This window comes from Adiantum capillus-veneris, chromosome 5 (genome assembly GCF_014529385.1).
Source record: "Adiantum capillus-veneris isolate H3 chromosome 5, ASM1452938v2, whole genome shotgun sequence".
Taxonomy (NCBI): domain Eukaryota; kingdom Viridiplantae; phylum Streptophyta; class Polypodiopsida; order Polypodiales; family Pteridaceae; genus Adiantum; species Adiantum capillus-veneris.
The window spans coordinates 1,938,538-1,958,853 of record NC_140935.1 but is presented as its reverse complement, the minus strand read 5'-3'; the positions used below and the strand labels follow the sequence as shown (position 1 = coordinate 1,958,853).

Below are 20,316 nucleotides of genomic sequence, written 5' to 3'. Positions count from 1 at the left end.
CCCTATTGGCTTGACCTGGGGAGGTCCAATGAGGCAAAAGCCAGACTTATTTAGCAGCTAGGGCTCGCCCAAGAGAGGGGGGGGGCTGATTTTTGCTTGGCATTGACACACACACTCTCACACTTGACCATGTGTGAAGGGAAAATACTCTATCTCCTCCCAAGCTTTAATGGAGAGCTCATCACCTACTACAAGCTTGTGAGATAGAAGCCTACATCAACACTCTCTTGGCATGTGGATGCAAATCCAACCAAGAGCCAAGCTTCAATGCATGCTCATCTTCTCTACCAAGCTAATTACTAAGCTAAGCTATGCTAATATGAGTGATTATGTGAGGAGATGTACTTCTTTCTCGTAAGATACTTCTTTTTCCTCTCAATCTACTCTCATACCCTGCTAGCTCTCACCATCTTCGAAGGTGTGTGAGGTCTTGGGTCTGAGAACGGGGATAATTCAAGTTGTGTTTGATTAAGTGTTTTGCTTGGTGTATGAAGCTTCCATCTTCATTGCACTAGCTAGTCTTGAAGGAACACAAAGAATTGTATTGTACAATGTCTCTCTTGATGGGAGAAACCATAATACAAAGCCTTTTGGAGGGGGGACCGGCTCCATGCAAATCCGGTCCTCAACTGTTGTCAATAGCTTAATTGCTCTCTCTTTTGAAAGTATTGTCGATGCTATCTAACTAGGTGTTATGCTTTTTGTTGCTCTCTCCACCCAAGCACTCTTGTAATTCTCATTAGGAATCAACTCTAATGAAATGCCCACTATGTTCATGCTAAATTCCGCTACACAAAAGATTTTAAGCCATTAAATGTTACATTGGTATCAGAGCTCAAGGTTTCTCTTTTCTTGCTCAAGAAGGGAGGTTCTCAAGCTAGCTACAAATGGTTGGTATTATTAATTGCCTGTGAGTAAGTAGAATAGGGATTTTTCAGCCTTGCAGTGCACCTGCCTTTGTGCAGTTAACGGGGCATCACCGTCGAGAGCTATGGTCTTAATAGTGGAGTCCTACGGGGCTTGCCTACGGCTTAACCACTATTGAGCTATTAGAAGCTTGACAGGAGCCGGTGTTGTTTTGGTGTCGAAAGACCCTCTCTTCTATTCCTTGCAATTAATGGTATTCGAGCCGCGGGTACAGTAGCTTGAGTGCTTTTTCTAAAGGGGTAAAGAGGAGTAGCAACTAGGGCTTGAAGTGCCAAAGTACACCTAAAAAGTTTACACCTAAAAGTTGTTAGAATGGCTGACAATATTAAAGAGAGTGAAATTAATGTTGATAACTTTGATTTTGCTCATGAGCAAGCTACTAATGATGCTTCAATGCTTGTTAATTATCTTGTTTCTAGGCTTCAACAAGCCATGGGCAATCCATCTCTCCAAAGTGAAGTGCAACGGCAGCTCCGTGCTCACGGGATTCTCCAAGCTCATCACCATGACGAGAGAACACCTAGGAAGCCTCCTTGTGAGACTACCAAAAGAGGTCTCTCTCCGATTCGGGAAGAAGAAGAGAATCCATATGAAGGGCTCAAGAACTTACTTCTTGATGATGCATCTCCTTCCCAAAGGAGAACTCAAGAGCCTCCACCGAAGGAACGAGAAAGAAGCGAGTCTCCCGCCACCTCGGCGGAGATGGCTCCACGAAGACGGCGGGCTAAACGCTCTCCATCACCACCAAAGCGGAGAAGACCATCACACTCTTCTCCACGCCATAATTCAAAGAGGGATGATAAAAAGCAAGACAAGAAAAAGGCGAGAAAGAGGACACCCTCTTCTCCATCTTCTTCATCCTCTTCCTCTTATGAAAGCTATGGTGAAGACGACAAAGATCAAGACAAGAAAAAGGCGAGAAAGAGGTCACCCTCTTCTCCGCCTTCTTCAAATTCTTCATCTTCTGAAGAAAGTGATGGTGCAACTTTTGAACCATCAAAAAGAAGAGGCCATAGAAAATCCTATGCCGCATGGGAGAGGTCGTCCAAGCTGAAGAAATTCAAAGAGGGAGGGAAGAGCATCTCTTTCCTTACCTATGATGGCACCTTCGGTGCTACAGACAAAGTTTTGGCCTTTATCCAGCAATTCGATGCGGCGTTTGGAGATGAGGGCTTCACGGAGTCCTCTAAGCTACGCCATGTAGCTATGCACTTTCAAAAGTCCGCCAGACAATGGTGGTCTAGCCTACGAGCCAACGGTGAAGCTCCACGAACATGGAAGGCTTTAAGAGCTTCCATTATGAAGCAGTTTTTGGCCACCGATGCCAAAGATAAAGTACTCACCGAATGGCGAAGCTTAAAGCTCTCTCCCAATGAATCCATCCACAAATATGTAGACAAGTTTTGGGACCTACAACTCAAAGCCACTGTCTTCAAAAAGTTGGATTTTGGAGAGCAAAAGCAACAATTTTGTGCGGGCTTAACCGAAGAAATGGCGGAGTATGTCAACTCCCAAAGGCCACGTACCATATCGGCGGTAATACACCATACTATGGTGGCCTCGCGAATCAATTTCCAAACGGGGGGTAAAAGAAACAATAAGCCCCCGGAAAACAAGGGTTCCAATGAGCCTAAGGGGAAGGACAATGTCCAAAAGTCTCCTAAGGGCAATTCCAACAAAGCTAAAGAGAAGGGAGTTTACAAAGGAAAGAATAAACTCTCTCCTGAAGAGCTTGAGCGTTATCGTAAAGATAACCGGTGTTTCAAGTGCGGCGAACAAGGGCATGCGTACCGCGCTTGTCCCCAAAAGAACAACCGCCAAGATCCTCCTAGAGCTTCTTTGGTTGAAATCCAAGAGGAGGAGATTCACCAAACTCACCACAAAGGATCTCCTCTATGCCATGCTTGGGGAAAGGTAAGAGAACATGATGCTTTTATTCTCTTTGACCCTGGTTCTACTCACAATTTTATATCTATGGAGTTAGCCACCAAGCTAGGCATACAATCCTACGAGATGGGAGATATCCTACCCGCAGACAGTGCCTTCAAGGGGCAAGAAGCTTCAGTCACTCCCTTAATCGGGAAATTGAGGCTTCATGTCCAAGGCTATGTGGACAAAGAGGACTTCTTTATCTCTCCTCTCAAGCATGAGGATGTAATCCTAGGGGCACCATGGTTTGACCGCCTGGCTGCCCATGTTAAATTTCCTGAAAGGAGAATCTCCTTTAAGTTCAGGGAAAAGGACATGTATATAGATGCTAAGGAGATGGGTAACACCATCCCCATTGTACATACACCAGCTTTCAACAAGTCAATAAAGAGCTCTATTTCCGTGTACATGATTTTTGTTAAAGATTCTCAAAATGAACCTAATGCTTTAGCAAAAGAAAATAAAAGCAACCAAAAGGAATTAGAGTTATCCAATTTTCTCAAGGGGTTTCAAGATGTCTTTATTGACGACATCCCTTGTGAGCTACCTCCTAAACGAGGTAATGACGACCATGCAATTGAACTTCTTCCAGGAAGTTCACCGCCTAACAAACCTCCTTATAGAGTTTCTCAAGCTCAACAAGAGGAGATTATGCGGCAAGTGCATGAGTTAGTTGAGAAGGGCATGGTCAGGCCTAGCTCATCTCCATTTTGCTCACCTGTGCTATTAGTGCAAAAGAAAGACGGCACATATCGTATGTGTGTCGACTATAGAGCACTAAATAGGATCACTATCAAGAATAGGTTTCCCGTTCCACTGGTAGAAGACCTATTTAATAAGCTACAAGGATCGACCTACTTCAGTAGGATTGACCTAAAAAGTGGCTATCATCAAATAAGGATAGTTGATCAAGACATTGTAAAGACCGCATTTCGTACTACATTTGGTCTTTACGAATACATTGTCATGCCTTTTGGCTTGACTAATGCACCAGCCACATTTAACCACTTGATGGAGAAGCTGTTCAGGCCTCATCGAACCTTCACTGGAGTGTTCTTTGATGATATTATCATCTACTCTAATTCATTGGAGGAACACAAGCAACACCTCCAGGTAATATTTCAAGTTTTAAGAGAGAATAAACTTTATGTTAATCGAAAGAAAAGTGAATTTTTCTTGCAAGAGATTCAATATTTAGGTCACATTATCTCTCAAGATGGAATCCAAATGGATCCATCCAAGTTAGAGGTAATAAAAGAATGGCCTAAACCAAGGAATCTTCATGAACTAAGAAGCTTTATAGGTATGTGTGCATACTATAGACGCTTCATAGAAAAGTTCTCACAAATTGCGGGACCATTACATGACCTAACAAAGAAAAATGTTAGGTATACGTGGTCTGCTAAAGAGAACAATGCTTTCGAAAAGCTTAAAGAAAAGCTTATCTCTCAACTTGTGCTTACACTACCAGATCTCTCAAAACCATTTGAGGTCCAATGTGATGCTTGTGGTGATTGCCTTGGGGCTGTTCTGCTCCAAGAAGGGCACGCCATATGCTATGAGAGTCGAAGGCTCGACCCTGTTGAGCAAGCTCTAGGCATATACGAAAAAGAACTCCTTGCAGTTCTACATGCCTTAGACTCATGGAAGCACTATTTATTGGGGACTCCTTTCATTCTGCGAACGGATCACCAAAGTCTTAAGTACTTCATGACGCAGACCAAGCTTTCCGACAAACAAATGAGGTGGGCAAATTTCCTTTCGCAATTTCATTTTCATATTGCTCACATTGCTGGCAAGCATAATCAAGTAGCCGATGCACTCTCAAGACGACCGAGAGTGAATGCGGTTTCCATAGCAACTCACAATGATCTATCTTTAATGATAGATGAGTATGCTATTGATCCCGATTTTAGAGATGTGATTTCAGCCCTTGCATTAGGGAAGAAAGAAGAACCATTTACTTTACAAGATGGTTATCTTCTCTATGGCAATAGACTATGCGTTACTAACTCACTACGTGAGAAAGTAATGTATGAATCTCATGCTCCCCCATATGCGGGGCATAGAGGGATTCAGTCTACCCTAAAGGGAATTGAAACATATTTCTATTGGCCTACCATGAAAGTGAACATACACGAGTATGTTTCCAAATGTGTGGTATGTCAAAAGACAAAATTTGATAGAGGGAAGCAACTTGGATTGCTTCAACCCTTGCCAATCCCTAATTCACCGTGGGAGAGCATATCCATGGATTTTATCTTTGGATTGCCTAAGTCTATCCATGGGAATACGGGAATATGGACGATAGTAGACAGGTTCAGTAAACAAGCTCATTTTATACCTGTCAAAAAGACTATCAAAGCCCATCAAATGGCAACCCTCTTCATTTCACAAATTTTCAAGTACCATGGCTTGCCAATGTCCATAGTGTCGGATAGAGATCCTAGAATGACCAGTAATTTCTGGAAGGGTCTCTTTGAGAATTTAGGAACAAGGCTAAACTTCTCTTCGGCCTATCATCCACAAACTGATGGCCAAAGTGAAATAGCTAACCTAACCATTCTTGATCTACTAAAAGCCTATGTAACGGAAGTAGATCAAAGATCCCAATGGGAGAAGTACTTACCCTTAGTAGAGTATGCTTACAATAACACTGTACATACTTCCACAGGAAAAGCACCTTTCGAGGTAATTGAGGGAAGATCAAAAAGTCCCTTGCTACTTAAGGTACATGGGAAGATCTTCGCTGCAGATGAGTATAGCCGAGACCTACAAGAATCTTTCCAAAAGATTAAGGATGCTATCTCTATCTCACAGAAAAGGCAAAAGGCTGCTGCTGACAAGCACAGAAGAGCCCAAGCCTTTAAAGAAAACGATTGGGTCTTGTTAAAGTTTCCCAAGGCTCGATTAAGGCACACGACGGGCAAGAATCCTACGGGCCACCAAAAGTACTATGCTAAACTAGCAAAAAGGTATTATGGTCCCTTCCAGATTCTTAGGCCAATCAATGAGATGGCCTATCAACTTAAGTTGCCCAATCATTGGCTCATACACAATGCTTTTCATGTGAGCCTATTAAAGCCTTACAAAGGAGAGCCACCTCAAGAACCAACTATTGAAGATCCACCGGAGATCGAGGACCATGAGGAGGTGTTGCAGCCCGAGTCCATTCTCCGACATGAAGACAAGGTATTAAGAGGCGGTAAGACTATCCGACGATATCTTATTAAGTTTAAGAATTATCCTTTTGAAGATGCTAGATGGATGCAAGGCATACAATTAAAGGATAACCTAAACCTTGTCAATGCTTACAATGCTTCCCAAGAGTAAGCAAATGTACAAAATGTTAAAAATGAACAAAAAATTTTGTCTTATAAGACTCTCTTTTTCTTTATTTGTGCACAAAAATGAAGTAGTATGCATGCTTAGATCAAGTTTGCGGAGACGACGTCTCCCGAACACCAAGTAGAGCTTCTCACTCTACTATGGAAGACTGATAGGACTAATGTGCAGACATGCTTGCGGCAGCCTCAGGCTCTCAAGCGCCAAATGGACTAGTCATCCATTATGGAATGATGTCGTAGGGTAACATAGGGATCCTCTACCCGCTAAAGAAAAGGACTCATGCATATCCTTTATCTTCTCTACACCATAGTCGAGGACGACTATGATTTCAAGAGAGAGGTAATGTCATAATAATCAATATCTAATTCTCCTAAATGATTTTCTCATATTAAACTGATCATTTAATGTGGGGAAGTGCCAAGGGAGAAAAAGCTAGAATATTGGTTAAGCTAGCAGACCGGCCACAGTAGGGATCCAAAGGAGGGAAAATAGGGATCCAAAGGGGGGGCCATCTGCAAAAGAGCCATGTGAAACAATGGGCCAAAAAGACCCTAAGGTTCAGCCCATTAAGACTTCCAAAATGCTAAGGTTCCAAAATTCAAAGGTTGTGTCCAAAGGTCAACCCTAGGGAAAATTGGATGCTTAGTGTGTGCCCTAAAAGTCTTTGCATATCCCTACATGGGAGGGGGCGAGCCCCAAAGCTAGGGGATGAGAGAGAAAGCCACACACACACACAGGCTCCCTTTACACAAAGGGAATGAGGGACACATGTCAGCTCCCTAGGCCAGATGCCCACAAGGTGTGCCCAATTCCTATTGGAAGACCCTTGAAGTGGACCAATGAGAATTAAGCTAGAGTAAATCTAGTTTAATTAATTTAAAAACATTTAATAAAAGAAACCAATAAGAATTAAGTGTCCTAGAAGACTATTGGGCAGTCTCCCAAGGGGTCCAATGAGCATTCAGGAGCCCCATGGCTTGCCTGATTCCTATTGGCCAGGAGGCAAAGGGGTCCAATGAGAGTTTAGTTTAATTATTTAATTACCTAAAGCTCTCACAAAAGGGGAAAGGGGGACACATGTCAGAAGGCTATCACTTATGCTGCTTAATCCCTATTGGCTTGACCTGGGGAGGTCCAATGAGGCAAAAGCCAGACTTATTTAGCAGCTAGGGCTCGCCCAAGAGAGGGGGGGGGCTGATTTTTGCTTGGCATTGACACACACACTCTCACACTTGACCATGTGTGAAGGGAAAATACTCTATCTCCTCCCAAGCTTTAATGGAGAGCTCATCACCTACTCCAAGCTTGTGAGATAGAAGCCTACATCAACACTCTCTTGGCATGTGGATGCAAATCCAACCAAGAGCCAAGCTTCAATGCATGCTCATCTTCTCTACCAAGCTAATTACTAAGCTAAGCTATGCTAATATGAGTGATTATGTGAGGAGATGTACTTCTTTCTCGTAAGATACTTCTTTTTCCTCTCAATCTACTCTCATACCCTGCTAGCTCTCACCATCTTCGAAGGTGTGTGAGGTCTTGGGTCTGAGAACGGGGATAATTCAAGTTGTGTTTGATTAAGTGTTTTGCTTGGTGTATGAAGCTTCCATCTTCATTGCACTAGCTAGTCTTGAAGGAACACAAAGAATTGTATTGTACAATGTCTCTCTTGATGGGAGAAACCATAATACAAAGCCTTTTGGAGGGGGGACCGGCTCCATGCAAATCCGGTCCTCAACTGTTGTCAATAGCTTAATTGCTCTCTCTTTTGAAAGTATTGTCGATGCTATCTAACTAGGTGTTATGCTTTTTGTTGCTCTCTCTACCCAAGCACTCTTGTAATTCTCATTAGGAATCAACTCTAATGAAATGCCCACTATGTTCATGCTAAATTCCGCTACACAAAAGATTTTAAGCCATTAAATGTTACAGCCTACCAAAATTCATGAGCTTAAGATGGTTGCACAACCAATTGAAAAGCGCACAACAATGCGGTGACGAAGTGACTGAGAAAGAGTGGGAGTACTCTCGGGGTTGCGCGACCAAGGTAAGTTTGCAATGTACGACTAGTTAGTGACTTTATTTCTAAACGTTTGAACGGCCACTCATAATCTTTGTTCGTTGTAGTATAAGTCATACACAGCAGCATGGTGTAAAGGTCGACATTTTAGGGTGGAACGGATCGACAAAAAGCGTTTTACTCAAGATTGTGGAATCATGGCAAAATTTGAACAGTTTAGTCGACGACGTTCCTCTGATGCAGATCCTGTGGTGGCGGAACTCACTTACTTCGGCACGCTACAAGAGATTTTGAGGATCGATTACAGAGGATTTTTTGTCGACTTGTTCGACGTGCAATGGTTCAAGATAATCATGGAGGGTCGCAATGCTACTGTGCATAGAGGAGAGTCTGGTTTTCTTGAGGTGGATTCTACTAAGAAATGGACTGACCTAAGAGACACTTTCGTACTATCCGAGCATTGTGAACAAGTAAGTATGTAAATAGTTAACATCCCCCTTTTACAAGTTATGTGCTTGAAAGCTCTCATGTAAGTTATGTGGCTTTGGCAGGTAATATTTCATCCTACAAAGTCTACATCAAACTGGTGGTATGTCATAGAGGTAGCCCCTCGTAGTGCAAGGACGTATGAAGGCTACCATGTGCCAATCACAACGGCATCAATGGAGGAGATCAGAGAAGATGCTCAATCAGAAGCCGCTGCGGTGGTGCCAGACGAGCATCAAGATGCTACTACTCTATATGGGGTGCATGCAGAGGATCTACAAAATGAAACAGAGGATATGTGTATAAACGGAGAGCTCTATATAGATATAGGAAGTTATGCTGAGTTATGCGAGGATGAGAGAGAGATCTCTTAAAGCCACAAATATTGTATTTGAATAATTTTGCTCCGTGTTGTAAAAGCTCTGGCTCTCTAAGTACCTTCCATGGTGTATAACGCTCTTTTCTACTCGCGCTCACATCTTTTGATTGAAAATTCTGAGTTTTCGACTTGCCTCTTCTATCACTCAATTCATTGCGTCATTACGTCATTGTATTTAATGGTCTTTGCGTCATTGTCTACTCTATTCATTCAATATTAAGTTTAAATATTCGTGTGTTTAATGCAGGTATGGATGATGAGGAGTTTATTTCTTCTTTGTCACCGCAGCAGAGACAGTGGTACGTGGAGCGTCATCGCTCTGGCGCATCATCGCGCGTTCCTACTCCATCCGCATCTCCCTCTCTTTCGGAGCATTCGGCGCGCTCCGAAGCTTCGGTGTCGACGAAACGATCTTCACACTCGTCTAGACACCGGCGCTCTAGTGGTGGCGGTGGCGGTTGTTGAGGGGATTCCGCCGCCGATGCCTCCACACCGCCTCGTGTTCGAAGAGGCTCTTTACCCTCCCCTTCTTTGCCCGCCCCCACACCAGCCACAGCATCGCCATCTACGCCAGGTTTTGCGCGGCTGACTGTTCCTAGTAGCTACACACCTCTACCTACTCCGCCAGGAGCCACCCCACTCGACACTCCTTGCTTCGGGGCCCAGACGTCGGTGGAGACACCTGACGTCCGTACCCCCATCGACACGCCGATGGAGACCCCTGTCGGGACACCCAGGTTCACGCGTCACCGGCCAGAGGGCTTGCCTTACTCCATCGACTTCAGCGACGGCATCATCATGGATGATGACGGCAAGAAGGTGATCTCGCGCATGCATGGTCTTTGCTCTCAGCTGTTTAGACACTACATACTAAACAAATGGAGTGAAGTACCAAGTGATTTAAAAGACAGAGTCATCAGCATACTTCATGATGAGTTTCCCGTTCCAACACGGGATCAGCGCTTCAATGAAGACCTGATGAAGATTCGAATGCGCGAATACTGCAAACACAAGCGTTCCGAAGTGCAAAAAGCAATCAAGCATGAACAGGCCAGATTGGCTAGCCAAAGAAGATTGGAAGAATGTGAAGAAAGCAGCGCGCGAGAATCCCGACAAGTGGAATCAACAAAAGGATGCAGCCAGAGCGCGAGTAGAGGCAGGGAGCTCACACCACTTGGGGAGCGGTGGATGGGCATCATTTGAGGCCGATTTTGTAAGTGTTTTCGCATTGCTCTTTATGTTCGATAGTTTAGGGTTTATGAGTTTTTTAATTCTAACATAATGAAATCTTTGTATGTTTTGACAGTGGTCGATGACAGGACGTGATCCCACACCGTACGAGCGTGAGTACGCAGGCAGGAAGGGCTTAAACGCCCTGATGGACATTCTCAGTTCTCGCAGCGGCATGGTTAGTATTAGGGTTTACTCTTTTCTATTTTTTGTATTGTTTTATAAATGTCGTTATATGTTTATACTTACTGAAAGCTGTCTTATTGTCTTTTTTTGCAGAATCCGACAGATACGCCACTTGGACGCGATGAGACGTCTGACTAGACGACATCAGTTTAGCCGTAGCTAGATAGCATTAGTTTAGGGTTTCTCATAGCTTATGTATCATGAGACGGATTTTATACGTCTTTTTGAACCATGTATATTATTACATTTGTCACCGCAGTTCATTTTGCCAATCAATCCTTTATGCCTATGATGTTTTACAATTGTCATTATTACATTTGCCAATCAATTCATTTTGCCTATGATGTGTACAATTGTCAATTTTACGCTTGTCAATTTTGCAAACAATGCGTCTTGTGGGTGACTATTTTGGGTCTATTATCTACCCTTGCACTTTTTTAAAAAAGTGAATCAAGTACAATATGGTTGATGGGTGGCAGGGCATTCAATGCCCTGTCACCAAAAAAAAATTCTCTCGGGCGTCGCTATAACCGTCGCTATTTATGGCTCTGGAGCGTCGCTATAAGCGTCGCTATAGACTTCTGTGTAAACGTCGCTATAACCGTCGCTATGACCGTCGCTATGAGCGTCTCTATATAGCGACGCTTATAGCGACGCATATAGCGACGCTCTCGTAGCGACGCTATTAGCGACGGTTTTAGCGACGCCGGGGGTTATAAAAACCCAGTGTATTTCCGTCGCTAACAGCGTCACAAAAGCACACAACGTCTTGTAGTGTTCCCACCGCCTATACCCTCCCTAGCCTTGTTTCTCTAATAGTGGTATTAGAGCGCCAGGAGTTGACCGCACTATGGCATTTTGAAATGTCGTCGTTTGTTGTGGCACAGAGCAAGGAGGCATCAAAGAGCTCTCTACACACAACATTTTAGAATGTAACCTCAAAGCGGTGGTGGCCTTGACGACAACAACAAGATCTAGCGTAGCAACAGCATTTTAAAACGATATCCTTGTCAATGTTCTGCCTAGAGCGCGCTGGAACGTTGCCCAACATTGTTGGTCCCTTGGTGGTCTCCTAGGTTTGATATAGCCTTCTCTAGCAGAGGCCGGTTGTAGCCTTATTGACAATTTATTTAATAATAAAATGATAATTTTCTTGTTTTACAAAAAAAAAGGTTTGTACACTCGTTTTGACAGATGTTATTACACTTTGGTAGGCATCTGGCATGATGTGTATGTGGGACTAGGCTAGTGGAACATGTCGCTCCAACTCTTTCGCCAAATGGTTCACAAATCAATGAGTTATGGCCATTCTACAGCCGGAAACTCACATGTGCTCACATTTGCACATTTCCCGACTTGGCATCAAAAAGTCGGTATAAAAGAAACACAAGGGCTAGTGTTTTTTCATCAGTTTTCCAGCACAAGTTACAGATCACCAAGCGTTTTCTACCTCCTGTAGTGCCCTTGGCATTTTTGCTCCACATCGCAAGAGTCAGCTCAACAGCCAATGTTTTGGTGTTTTTGGCCGAGTTCCTCACTGAAAAGGCCACACATATGCTAATCCAAGTTCCTTGCTGCAGCATGGACATTTTGGCAGCCTATCGAGCCTCTTTTTGGGCATTCTCTTGCCGCATCAAGTGCTCCTTTTGCTATTCATCATCTGCTCCATCATCCACTGCGTTTGCAGCCAACTAAGCGCCTCAGATCTACTGCGGTTTTGCAGCCAGCTATCAACAATTTTAGTTACCCTCTTCCGACTCATCCTTCAACCTCCTATGCAATGGTTGCTTCTCAAGGCATCCTTGATGTTGTCATGGGCTTCTCGAGTCCCGCTTATATCTTCCTACATCGTTTTACTGTTCACAACGATCTGGTGGTGCCTATTTTTATCCTCTCTCACTTCAATAGTTGTGAGGGCAAGAGGGGTTTTTTCTCATGGCATGTTTTTAGTATTTCCATTTTTCTATAATTGGGCCATTGGCCTTGTAAATTCCTGCGAGCATGTAATGTAACAATTTTTACTTCCTTGACCCCCTTGGAGCGCCCTTGGGTTAGGCACCATTTTTGGGCTCTCCAAGGGGGTCAAGTAATAGAATGTAAGCTTTGTTTTTTCTCTCTCTCTCACACACACACACACACACAAAGCTTATGATAGAGGTGATTGGGGTTTCTTGGGGCACCCTAGAAAAAATATGCCACATCAGGCATAAATTAAAATATGGCTACTGGCTACTCTGACCCCAAATGACCTTCGAACAGAGGTCCTTCCTCATGCCCGCCTACCAGGTGGACACATATATCGCTCATATCATTGGAAAAGGTACGTCTATCACAAACCTGGTCGGACACAGCCTTCTCTCCCTATCAATCTCAATGACAAGTTACTGACAAGGAAACAAATTTTCATGGGCCAAAAATTTGATTGCACTAGAGAATAATGCTTCCTGTTGGCCTTCGCGGATCAATAGCTAATCGATAGACTAAAAAGGGCAACCAATACACTTGAAGCTGCAAGAATGTGAAACGAAGCACGCCAAGAGCACAGCCTGCCAAGAGCACAGCAAATACAACGCCAAAGACTCTTCCAAGGTTTCCAGTGAAATGAAGCCAACCAAAAGCCAAGCCTCGTTTTTCAGGGTGGGCAACATCTGCAACCAAGGATTGAATGGCAGGAATGACCATGGCAAGCCCAACTCCATTCAGTGCCCTTGATACCGCTACCTTGCCAATACAAAGAAGAAACATTATGCTATTTCAAACTGACAGACAGCCATAATCACCATTTATAACGGGATAGCACCCTACTAGGCAGTTATTCTCGTAGAGCCAGACCCTGCAAAGAGGCAAAAGTCTGTAATGAAGAATGGAGTTCTCTGCCTTCCTAAATGACCGAGAAAACCTAGTCTTAACGCTTCAAATGCTCTGCACCAAGGCACTCAGCGGGAGACACAAAAAATAAGACTCACCTCTACAAAGGTGGAAGAAACCCCGACGAAAAAAGTAGCAATGGCCCAGAGCATGGCACCAAGAGCAATGACGTTAACGCGATTGTGATGAACAGAAAAATAGGCAGCCAAAGGGAAGCAGACCATCTGCACAATGGAGCGAAGTAGAGTGAGGCTCCCAAGCTTGGCAGGACTGGCATGCAAGCTTACTCCCACCTCGCGATACACACCTGGCAGCAGGGCTTCATCAGCTTTCTCCATGATGCCTGCAAATTTACCAGGAACAGAGTTCTTAGGAGCTTCTTATCCCAGTCGCTGCCTCCCGACCTGCTCAATGTGCCTTCCTGATCATTGCTTAACCACTCCATTAGCGGCCCACTCTTGATCTGAAGGTTAGATCTGCTGCCAGCCCAATGTGGACATTCGATTCATAGCTACACACACACACACACAGAAACACACACACACAAAGCTACTCGGAAGTTGGAAGCTCTCTTCTCAACAATTGGCTCGTAGAGCAATGGCAAGTTGGTTCGAAAGTCGCCTGCGCTCATTTTCTAAATGCGCATTGCTCAATGCATTTGAGTGTTTTTTAAGCAACACTCACATAGCCTAATGTATTAGGCCGAATTGGCCCTTTTCCTAAGTTTACTTTCCCCGAGATCTAACCCAGATTCCATCTCCTCCATGCTCATGTGAGATATAGCCATGGACAACCCTAGGGCCCTCTCGGACGGGTGTTTTTGGCCCCAGATCCTTGTGGATCTCTATCATCACTCCATTAAAACCATCTTGGCATTGAGGCATCAAGGTGGTGTTTTTGTAAACATTAACAATTTATATATGTTCTCCCCTTCATGCATTGCCAAAGTTTTTCTTGCTTCTCTCTCATTCTAATGACCTTCACATTCTAGAGTAGCACTTAAAGTGTAGAGATCATGGGGAGAGAGGCATGAACTCCTCAATATCCTCCACCTGTATGTTGCCAAAGTTTTTCTTTGAGTTGAATTTCAAGATTTTACCATTTTTTGTCCTTCTAAGAGATCAAAGACTATAGAACTATGCCTTTTTTTTCTATGGATTTTTTTTTTGGTTTGGCAAAAAAAGATATTGTTTTTTGCCATACTAATTTGTAATTGGTTTCAAGTGGTTGATTACATAGACAAAGTTTCTGAATATTATTAAAACTTATGTGTATTATTGAAATATAAATATCCGATGCTTTTAGGTAGTGGATAAACTAACTAAGAATTTCAAGAATCACAAAAAGAGACGGACTCTTTCATAGACATGGGATATTTATGAACGTGGTGATGGGGGGTGATTGTCACATTCAATTTAATAAAAAAGCAATAACTAGTCAACGTTTATAAAGACTAGTTTGCCTCCCTCCCTCCCTCTCTCTCTGTGTGTGTGTGTGTGTGTGTGTGTTCGTCGCTACATGCCCGGAGGCGTAGGGGACACTGCTGGGTTAACATGGTTTTTTTTTTTTTTTTTTTTGGGGGGGGGGGGGGGGGGAAGAGCCCTCCCCCTTTTACAATTTTATAGATTACTTATGAGTCTATATTGAAATCTAAATATCCCATGCTTTGAAGGTAGTAGATGGATTAACTAAGAACTTCAAGAATCACACAAAGAGACATGCGCTTTCATAGACACGGGGTACTAATAAACGTGGTGATTATAAAATCTATAAGAAAGTTAATATAGAAGTCTAAATACAGTATTTGTAATGTAGATAGTCTACATTGAATAGTTAGCATTATGATTTTGTGAGGAAGTAGTAAGTTAACAAGCAACAACCACATCCTCGTAATGTTAGTTTATCTTTAAAATCAATGCATCTTACGTGAGGCTTTAATCCTGACAAAATAATTAAACATTAATAATGCCAATGTAAGGAGGCTCCATTTTGGAAAATGAAGAATTAAAGAAAATCTCCTCTCTCTCTCTCTCTCTCTCTCTCTCTCTCTCTCTCTCTCTCTTTCAAACACACACACACACACACACATGATTGCATGCCATTCCATGTGGTTGGTGAACATCTTGTAAGTGTGATTGGACTCTAGCAATCTCAAAGGCGGCGGCAAATTTATTGTTGTTTGGCAGGCTCCAAGGCAAAGCCTTTCTAGGCGTGTTGTGAGAAGTGTGGGCCTTTCTAGATGCATCATGAAATTGCTAGCTAGGGGCTATTGGGGAAAGTTATTGCCAAAGAGGGCTTCTCTTGGCAATGTAGTTGTTGGCACAAAGGTCTACTATTGGTAAGATAGCTATTGACGAAGATTTTTGGGGTTGGGGAGAGCAGGTTGCTGAGTTTGATGATTACACAAGAGGTTTCTGGTGAAAATTGGACAGTGAACATCCCACGTCATGTCAGGCTGCTCGCATCCCATGCCACATGAGGCTGTTAGTGATTAATAGTTTACCTTTTCATATTGATGAGTGTGTGACCCATCCTATGGAGAGAGAGAGAGAGAGAGAGAGAGAGAGAGAGAGAGAGAGAGAGAGAGAGTGTGTGTGTGTTGTTGTTGTTGTTGTTGTTGTTGGGAATTGTGAGCTTCGTCTTATGTTGGTGTGTATCTCCTCTATCCTATTGGGATGCATTGGTGGCACATAACCATGTGTTAGCATGTGGAAAAGGTACTCAAGGGTGTGGGTACCCATGGGAGTTATTACTAGAGGGTGTGGACTTACTTAGAGTTAGTTAATGGACTCCTAAAGTGGCTTCAAAGGTCACCCATGAGTTTGCAAGTTGGATGGGCTGATTTGGAGCCTTTGTATGATGTCATCAGTGATGCCACATGAGATGTCTTAGCCAACTGTATATAATGAGCTCTTTGTACACACTTTCTAGTTGACTCAATCAATTTAGTTTTGAGTCTATATTTTAGTCTATCTCTATTGTTTAATTACCATCAACATTATCATGTTAACACCATGAATGGTTCGCTTATCCATCCTCCCTAAAATCTACAAGTGGTATCAAAGCCATGAAGGGATTAGTATTTCCTAATCTCACCAATTAGATCCGTATCTCTCTTTCTAGGTTAAGTTCCCGGAACACTAGTGATCTTAATTAAAATTGGGTATGCTCTTGGAAATACCAATGAGCCACTACTCTTGTTGATTAAGGGATTTGTGATTAATGGAGCATTCGGACCTTCTTAGTAGAATAATTAATGTACTTTTCATCATTTTGTGCTTGCCATTACTCTTTGTTGTGGCATCACCTTGCACCATTATTGGTGTGTGGAGAAACCCTACAAGTAGAGCTTTCATCTAAGCTATCAATCTCTCCATTTATATTGGTTGTCGTTGGCTTCTCAAATAACCTCTGCAATTTGGTGGGGATAGAGTGTTTTTCCTATGTGAATTTGAGTTTAAAAGAGATTTATTTGTCTTCTCTCCACGTGCAAAGGAGGTGGGTGGAGTGGTTTAAGGCATTAAGTCCTTAAGGTAGCAAATTGGTCATAGGTTCAACGCGCATCGCCTATTTTTAGCATGGGGAATGTGGATGAATGCCAAGCATTGTAATTAAATTTGGTTGAAAGCAATGACGGATCAGCAAGCCCCGATTCCTATGTAGGCTTCACCCGAATGCGGCCAACATTCTTCAAAGCCGTTTTGTTATTTTCGAGTCCCCATTTTCCATGCTCTCTTGCCCAAATCTCACAAAGGGTTGACCCCCTTCTTCAAGCGCTCATTCCCACGGGCTTAACGCTAGAATTGTAACAGGACACTTTTATGTCCTTGGACACTTTTGTGTCCCTGTTAAGTAACCATTTTGCTTGAATTATTTGAAGAGTATGAAAATGAATTTCTAGGTGCTATATATCCAGAAAGTTGCTTTATGAGCTGAAAAAAACTTAGCATTTTTTTTTGAGTGTCGATCTCACCATTAACCTTACTCTTGCACAACATTTTTGAACCTAAACTGTGTGAAAAAACGGGTCCTGTTTTTTTTTTTTTTTTTCAATTTTTGGCAACTATACCACTCTAAACTTCATGTTTGTGAGGTTTAGATGGATAGAGGTTAGGCCTTCATAGTTCTCAACATGTTTTGATGCTTGTAGGGAGAGCTAAGTGTTAAAATTAAAAGTTATGATCAATTTACAAGAATTGCATAATCCTATTTTTTGGCCAAAATTAGCACTTTTATGATTTTTTTGGTGGCTTTCTTGATATCCAAATTCAATTTTGATTGTGTAAGTGTAATGTATAACATAAAGCTAATCTTCCTTGAGTTTTGGGGGACCTAATATGCTATATAGCATAGTATATGATGATGGTTGAGTTTTTTGATTGCTGAAGAATACGATACATTTTAGAGTAGCAAGTATAACTTTCTCAATATTGCTAGTTTCTTAGGCCAATTGTGTGTATTTTGTAGGTAGTAACCATATCTAATCATAGACTACAAACTTGGTTAGATATTGAGTAGTTTCTATGGGTTTCTAGAGGTCATAATGCTAAACCCAGTTTTTTCATGTTTGCTGTATTTAGCACTTTATCATTGCCCCCAAGGTTCCAATTGTAAAAGATCCATTATCCTTTTGACATGCTCCATGGCTCCTTTTGAATCCAGAGGCCCAAAGGGAACTAAGAAAACATGTATATAGTATCTGTATTGAGCGTGACTATAGAAACTTTGATGATAGGTCCGCAGAATGGCAAAAATGCAACTTTTTTCTACCTTTTTTTTTTCCCAAAAAAAATTAGTGAGGTAAAAGAAACCATATGTTTTGGTCACCAACCCATTGAAGTTAATGGGGCATTTTATCTCATGTCCTACAAAAATCTCCACTCTTATTTATATGCAATCAACCGTAAGAAATTGCTGTTTTGGGCAAAATGCACTGGTCCATCAACTTTGGAGGCTTGTAGTGACCAAGGGATGAGAAAAATTACAAGTTTATCATTTTTTCCATATGTAGTAGTTATTGAACTATAATCTCATGAAAGGATTTTTCAAAATGAGTGGATCTACTATGGTTTTGGAATTTTTTCCCAAAACCCTGAAAGGACACTTTTATGTCCTGTTAGGTTACCATTCTAGTGTTAAACCTACCTTCTATAGAGGGGTTTTCGACCCCAAGGAATCGAGAAGCAAAGAAGACTCGTTGGAAGAGTGGTTTCCCATTTGAAAAGGTACTAAAAAGGCTGGAGATTCAAAAGGGGAGCACCAAAAATCCAATTTGGTACTATACATTTGAGTGTAAGAAGCTCCCAAAAGTATCAAATTGGTATTGTGGATCCCTTTAAGTAGTATGCAGACACACCTGAAGTAACCTGCATAGTGCCAAATTGGGTACTTTTTAATATATTGCATAATTAAAAAACGGATCTAGAGTACTAAATTGGGATCTTTTCTAGATATTGAAAATTGGTACAATCTCTCTAGTTCAGTACTTTGCAGGATATACTGAAGGCACCAAATTTGTTTCCAAAACCTGATTCGGTATTACACTACCAAGTTTGGGTGGAAATCAAAAGTACCAAATTGAGAATGTGCATCCATACATTCGGGCATGCAGCCAAAAAATTGTATTGTGAATCCTCTTGGGAACAATGCAAAATCCAAAAAAGCACCAAATTGGTACTATGGAGCTGGGAAATGGTACCTACAGTGATTGTTGCACAAAAAATACCAAACTAATATTGCTTGTTTGGCCTAGAGTGATTGTTAGCAAAGAAACTACCAATTTGGCATTGTACAGCCAAACCTGAATGCCACCTAAAAACTACAAATTTTGTGAGTACTAATCCAATTGAATCCAAGGCCACCGAAATTGCATTGTAGAAAAAATACATTACCTGAGGGTCATCTAGAAGATGTATGGGATGTTTGATGAAACATTTTGCCTCGATATTTTGCTTGCAAATATCCTTTTTGCTAGGTGAGACTCGTCTCGGATTTCTAGAAAGCCGTCACCAAATCTCTAGTTTCACTTGTGATACTTGTATGCAGAGGCAATTTTTTGTGTCAGCAGTAAGTGGCAACACTTCATCCTCATCTTTCCTTTCCAGTCAACTCCTTGCTCCCACTATATTTCATCAATGAACACCCAAGACAACAACAATTTTGAACTGGTTCATTGACGTTGTCTCTGATTGCCATTGTTCATTACCATCGTCAAAGAGGTTCTCTTCACAAAAAGCTCACTTGAAGAGTGGGGTACTTTCAGCTGAGTAAATAAGTTGCGAACGCCGGAAAGAAGACTCGATTGCGCATCCAAACTCCTCAACTTGGAAAATGGATGATGATGCTTGAGCTGGTCTAGAATTTCCTGTTCTTGTACTGTTGTTAGTCCTTGGGTCTGCCGATGCCAACATCTAGCAATGGCTTTGCATATATTGTTCCTTGACTTGGTTGTAGAAAGTTTAGTTGTCTTAGCAGGGTTGCGCTCTTTGCGTCGTTTCTCACGTTTCTTTTGCAACAATAGCCCCACAAAAACTCTTGGTTGCTGACTGGTTCGTGAAAGCTCATGGCTCCCATTATAGTACCCTCTGTAAATGCAGGTATCCCTGACTCGAGATTGCTAGAGGGATCGTGCTAAGCTTCCAACATTGTCGTTGTAGATATGCTACTCGCCTTAGCTGCCATGGAGAGAGAGAGAGAGAGAGAGCACGACGAAATTTGAATCCCACCCATGTCGATCTGTTGCGTGACGTTTCAAAAAATAAGACTAAAGTAATAAATCTCTGAGAATTTTGCATTTGATTTTTTTCCTTTAATTCCGTTTTTCCCTCTTTTACTTTATTCTTGTTCTACTCAGGAACCCACCAAGCATGGGTGGCCGTGTCAAGGACAACCAATTTTGTACCACCATCCCTTGATTTCAGCCTTCTCTGCTTTGCTTGTGTGA

The 20,316-nt window shown here is 42.3% G+C and overlaps 2 protein-coding genes across 2 annotated transcripts in view; both read right to left on the bottom strand.

The window, feature by feature from the left end:
• LOC147456778 (uncharacterized) overlaps positions 1-20,316 on the bottom strand; it is a 67,083-nt gene that overhangs the window by 7,770 nt on the left and 38,997 nt on the right. The window contains exon 4 of the mRNA XM_086513447.1: positions 3,674-3,684. Coding sequence (XP_086369573.1) covers positions 3,674-3,684 — 11 coding nt within the window. The remainder of the gene's footprint in view (positions 1-3,673; positions 3,685-20,316) is intronic.
• Positions 12,891-14,303, bottom strand: LOC147456779 (uncharacterized). The gene is made up of 3 exons (XM_086511916.1): positions 13,681-14,303; positions 13,472-13,597; positions 12,891-13,226 (listed from the first exon to the last, which is right to left on the bottom strand). The coding sequence occupies exons 1-3, from the start codon at positions 13,816-13,818 to the stop codon at positions 12,933-12,935; spliced, it is 558 nt and encodes a 185-aa protein (XP_086368042.1). The 5' UTR covers positions 13,819-14,303; the 3' UTR covers positions 12,891-12,932.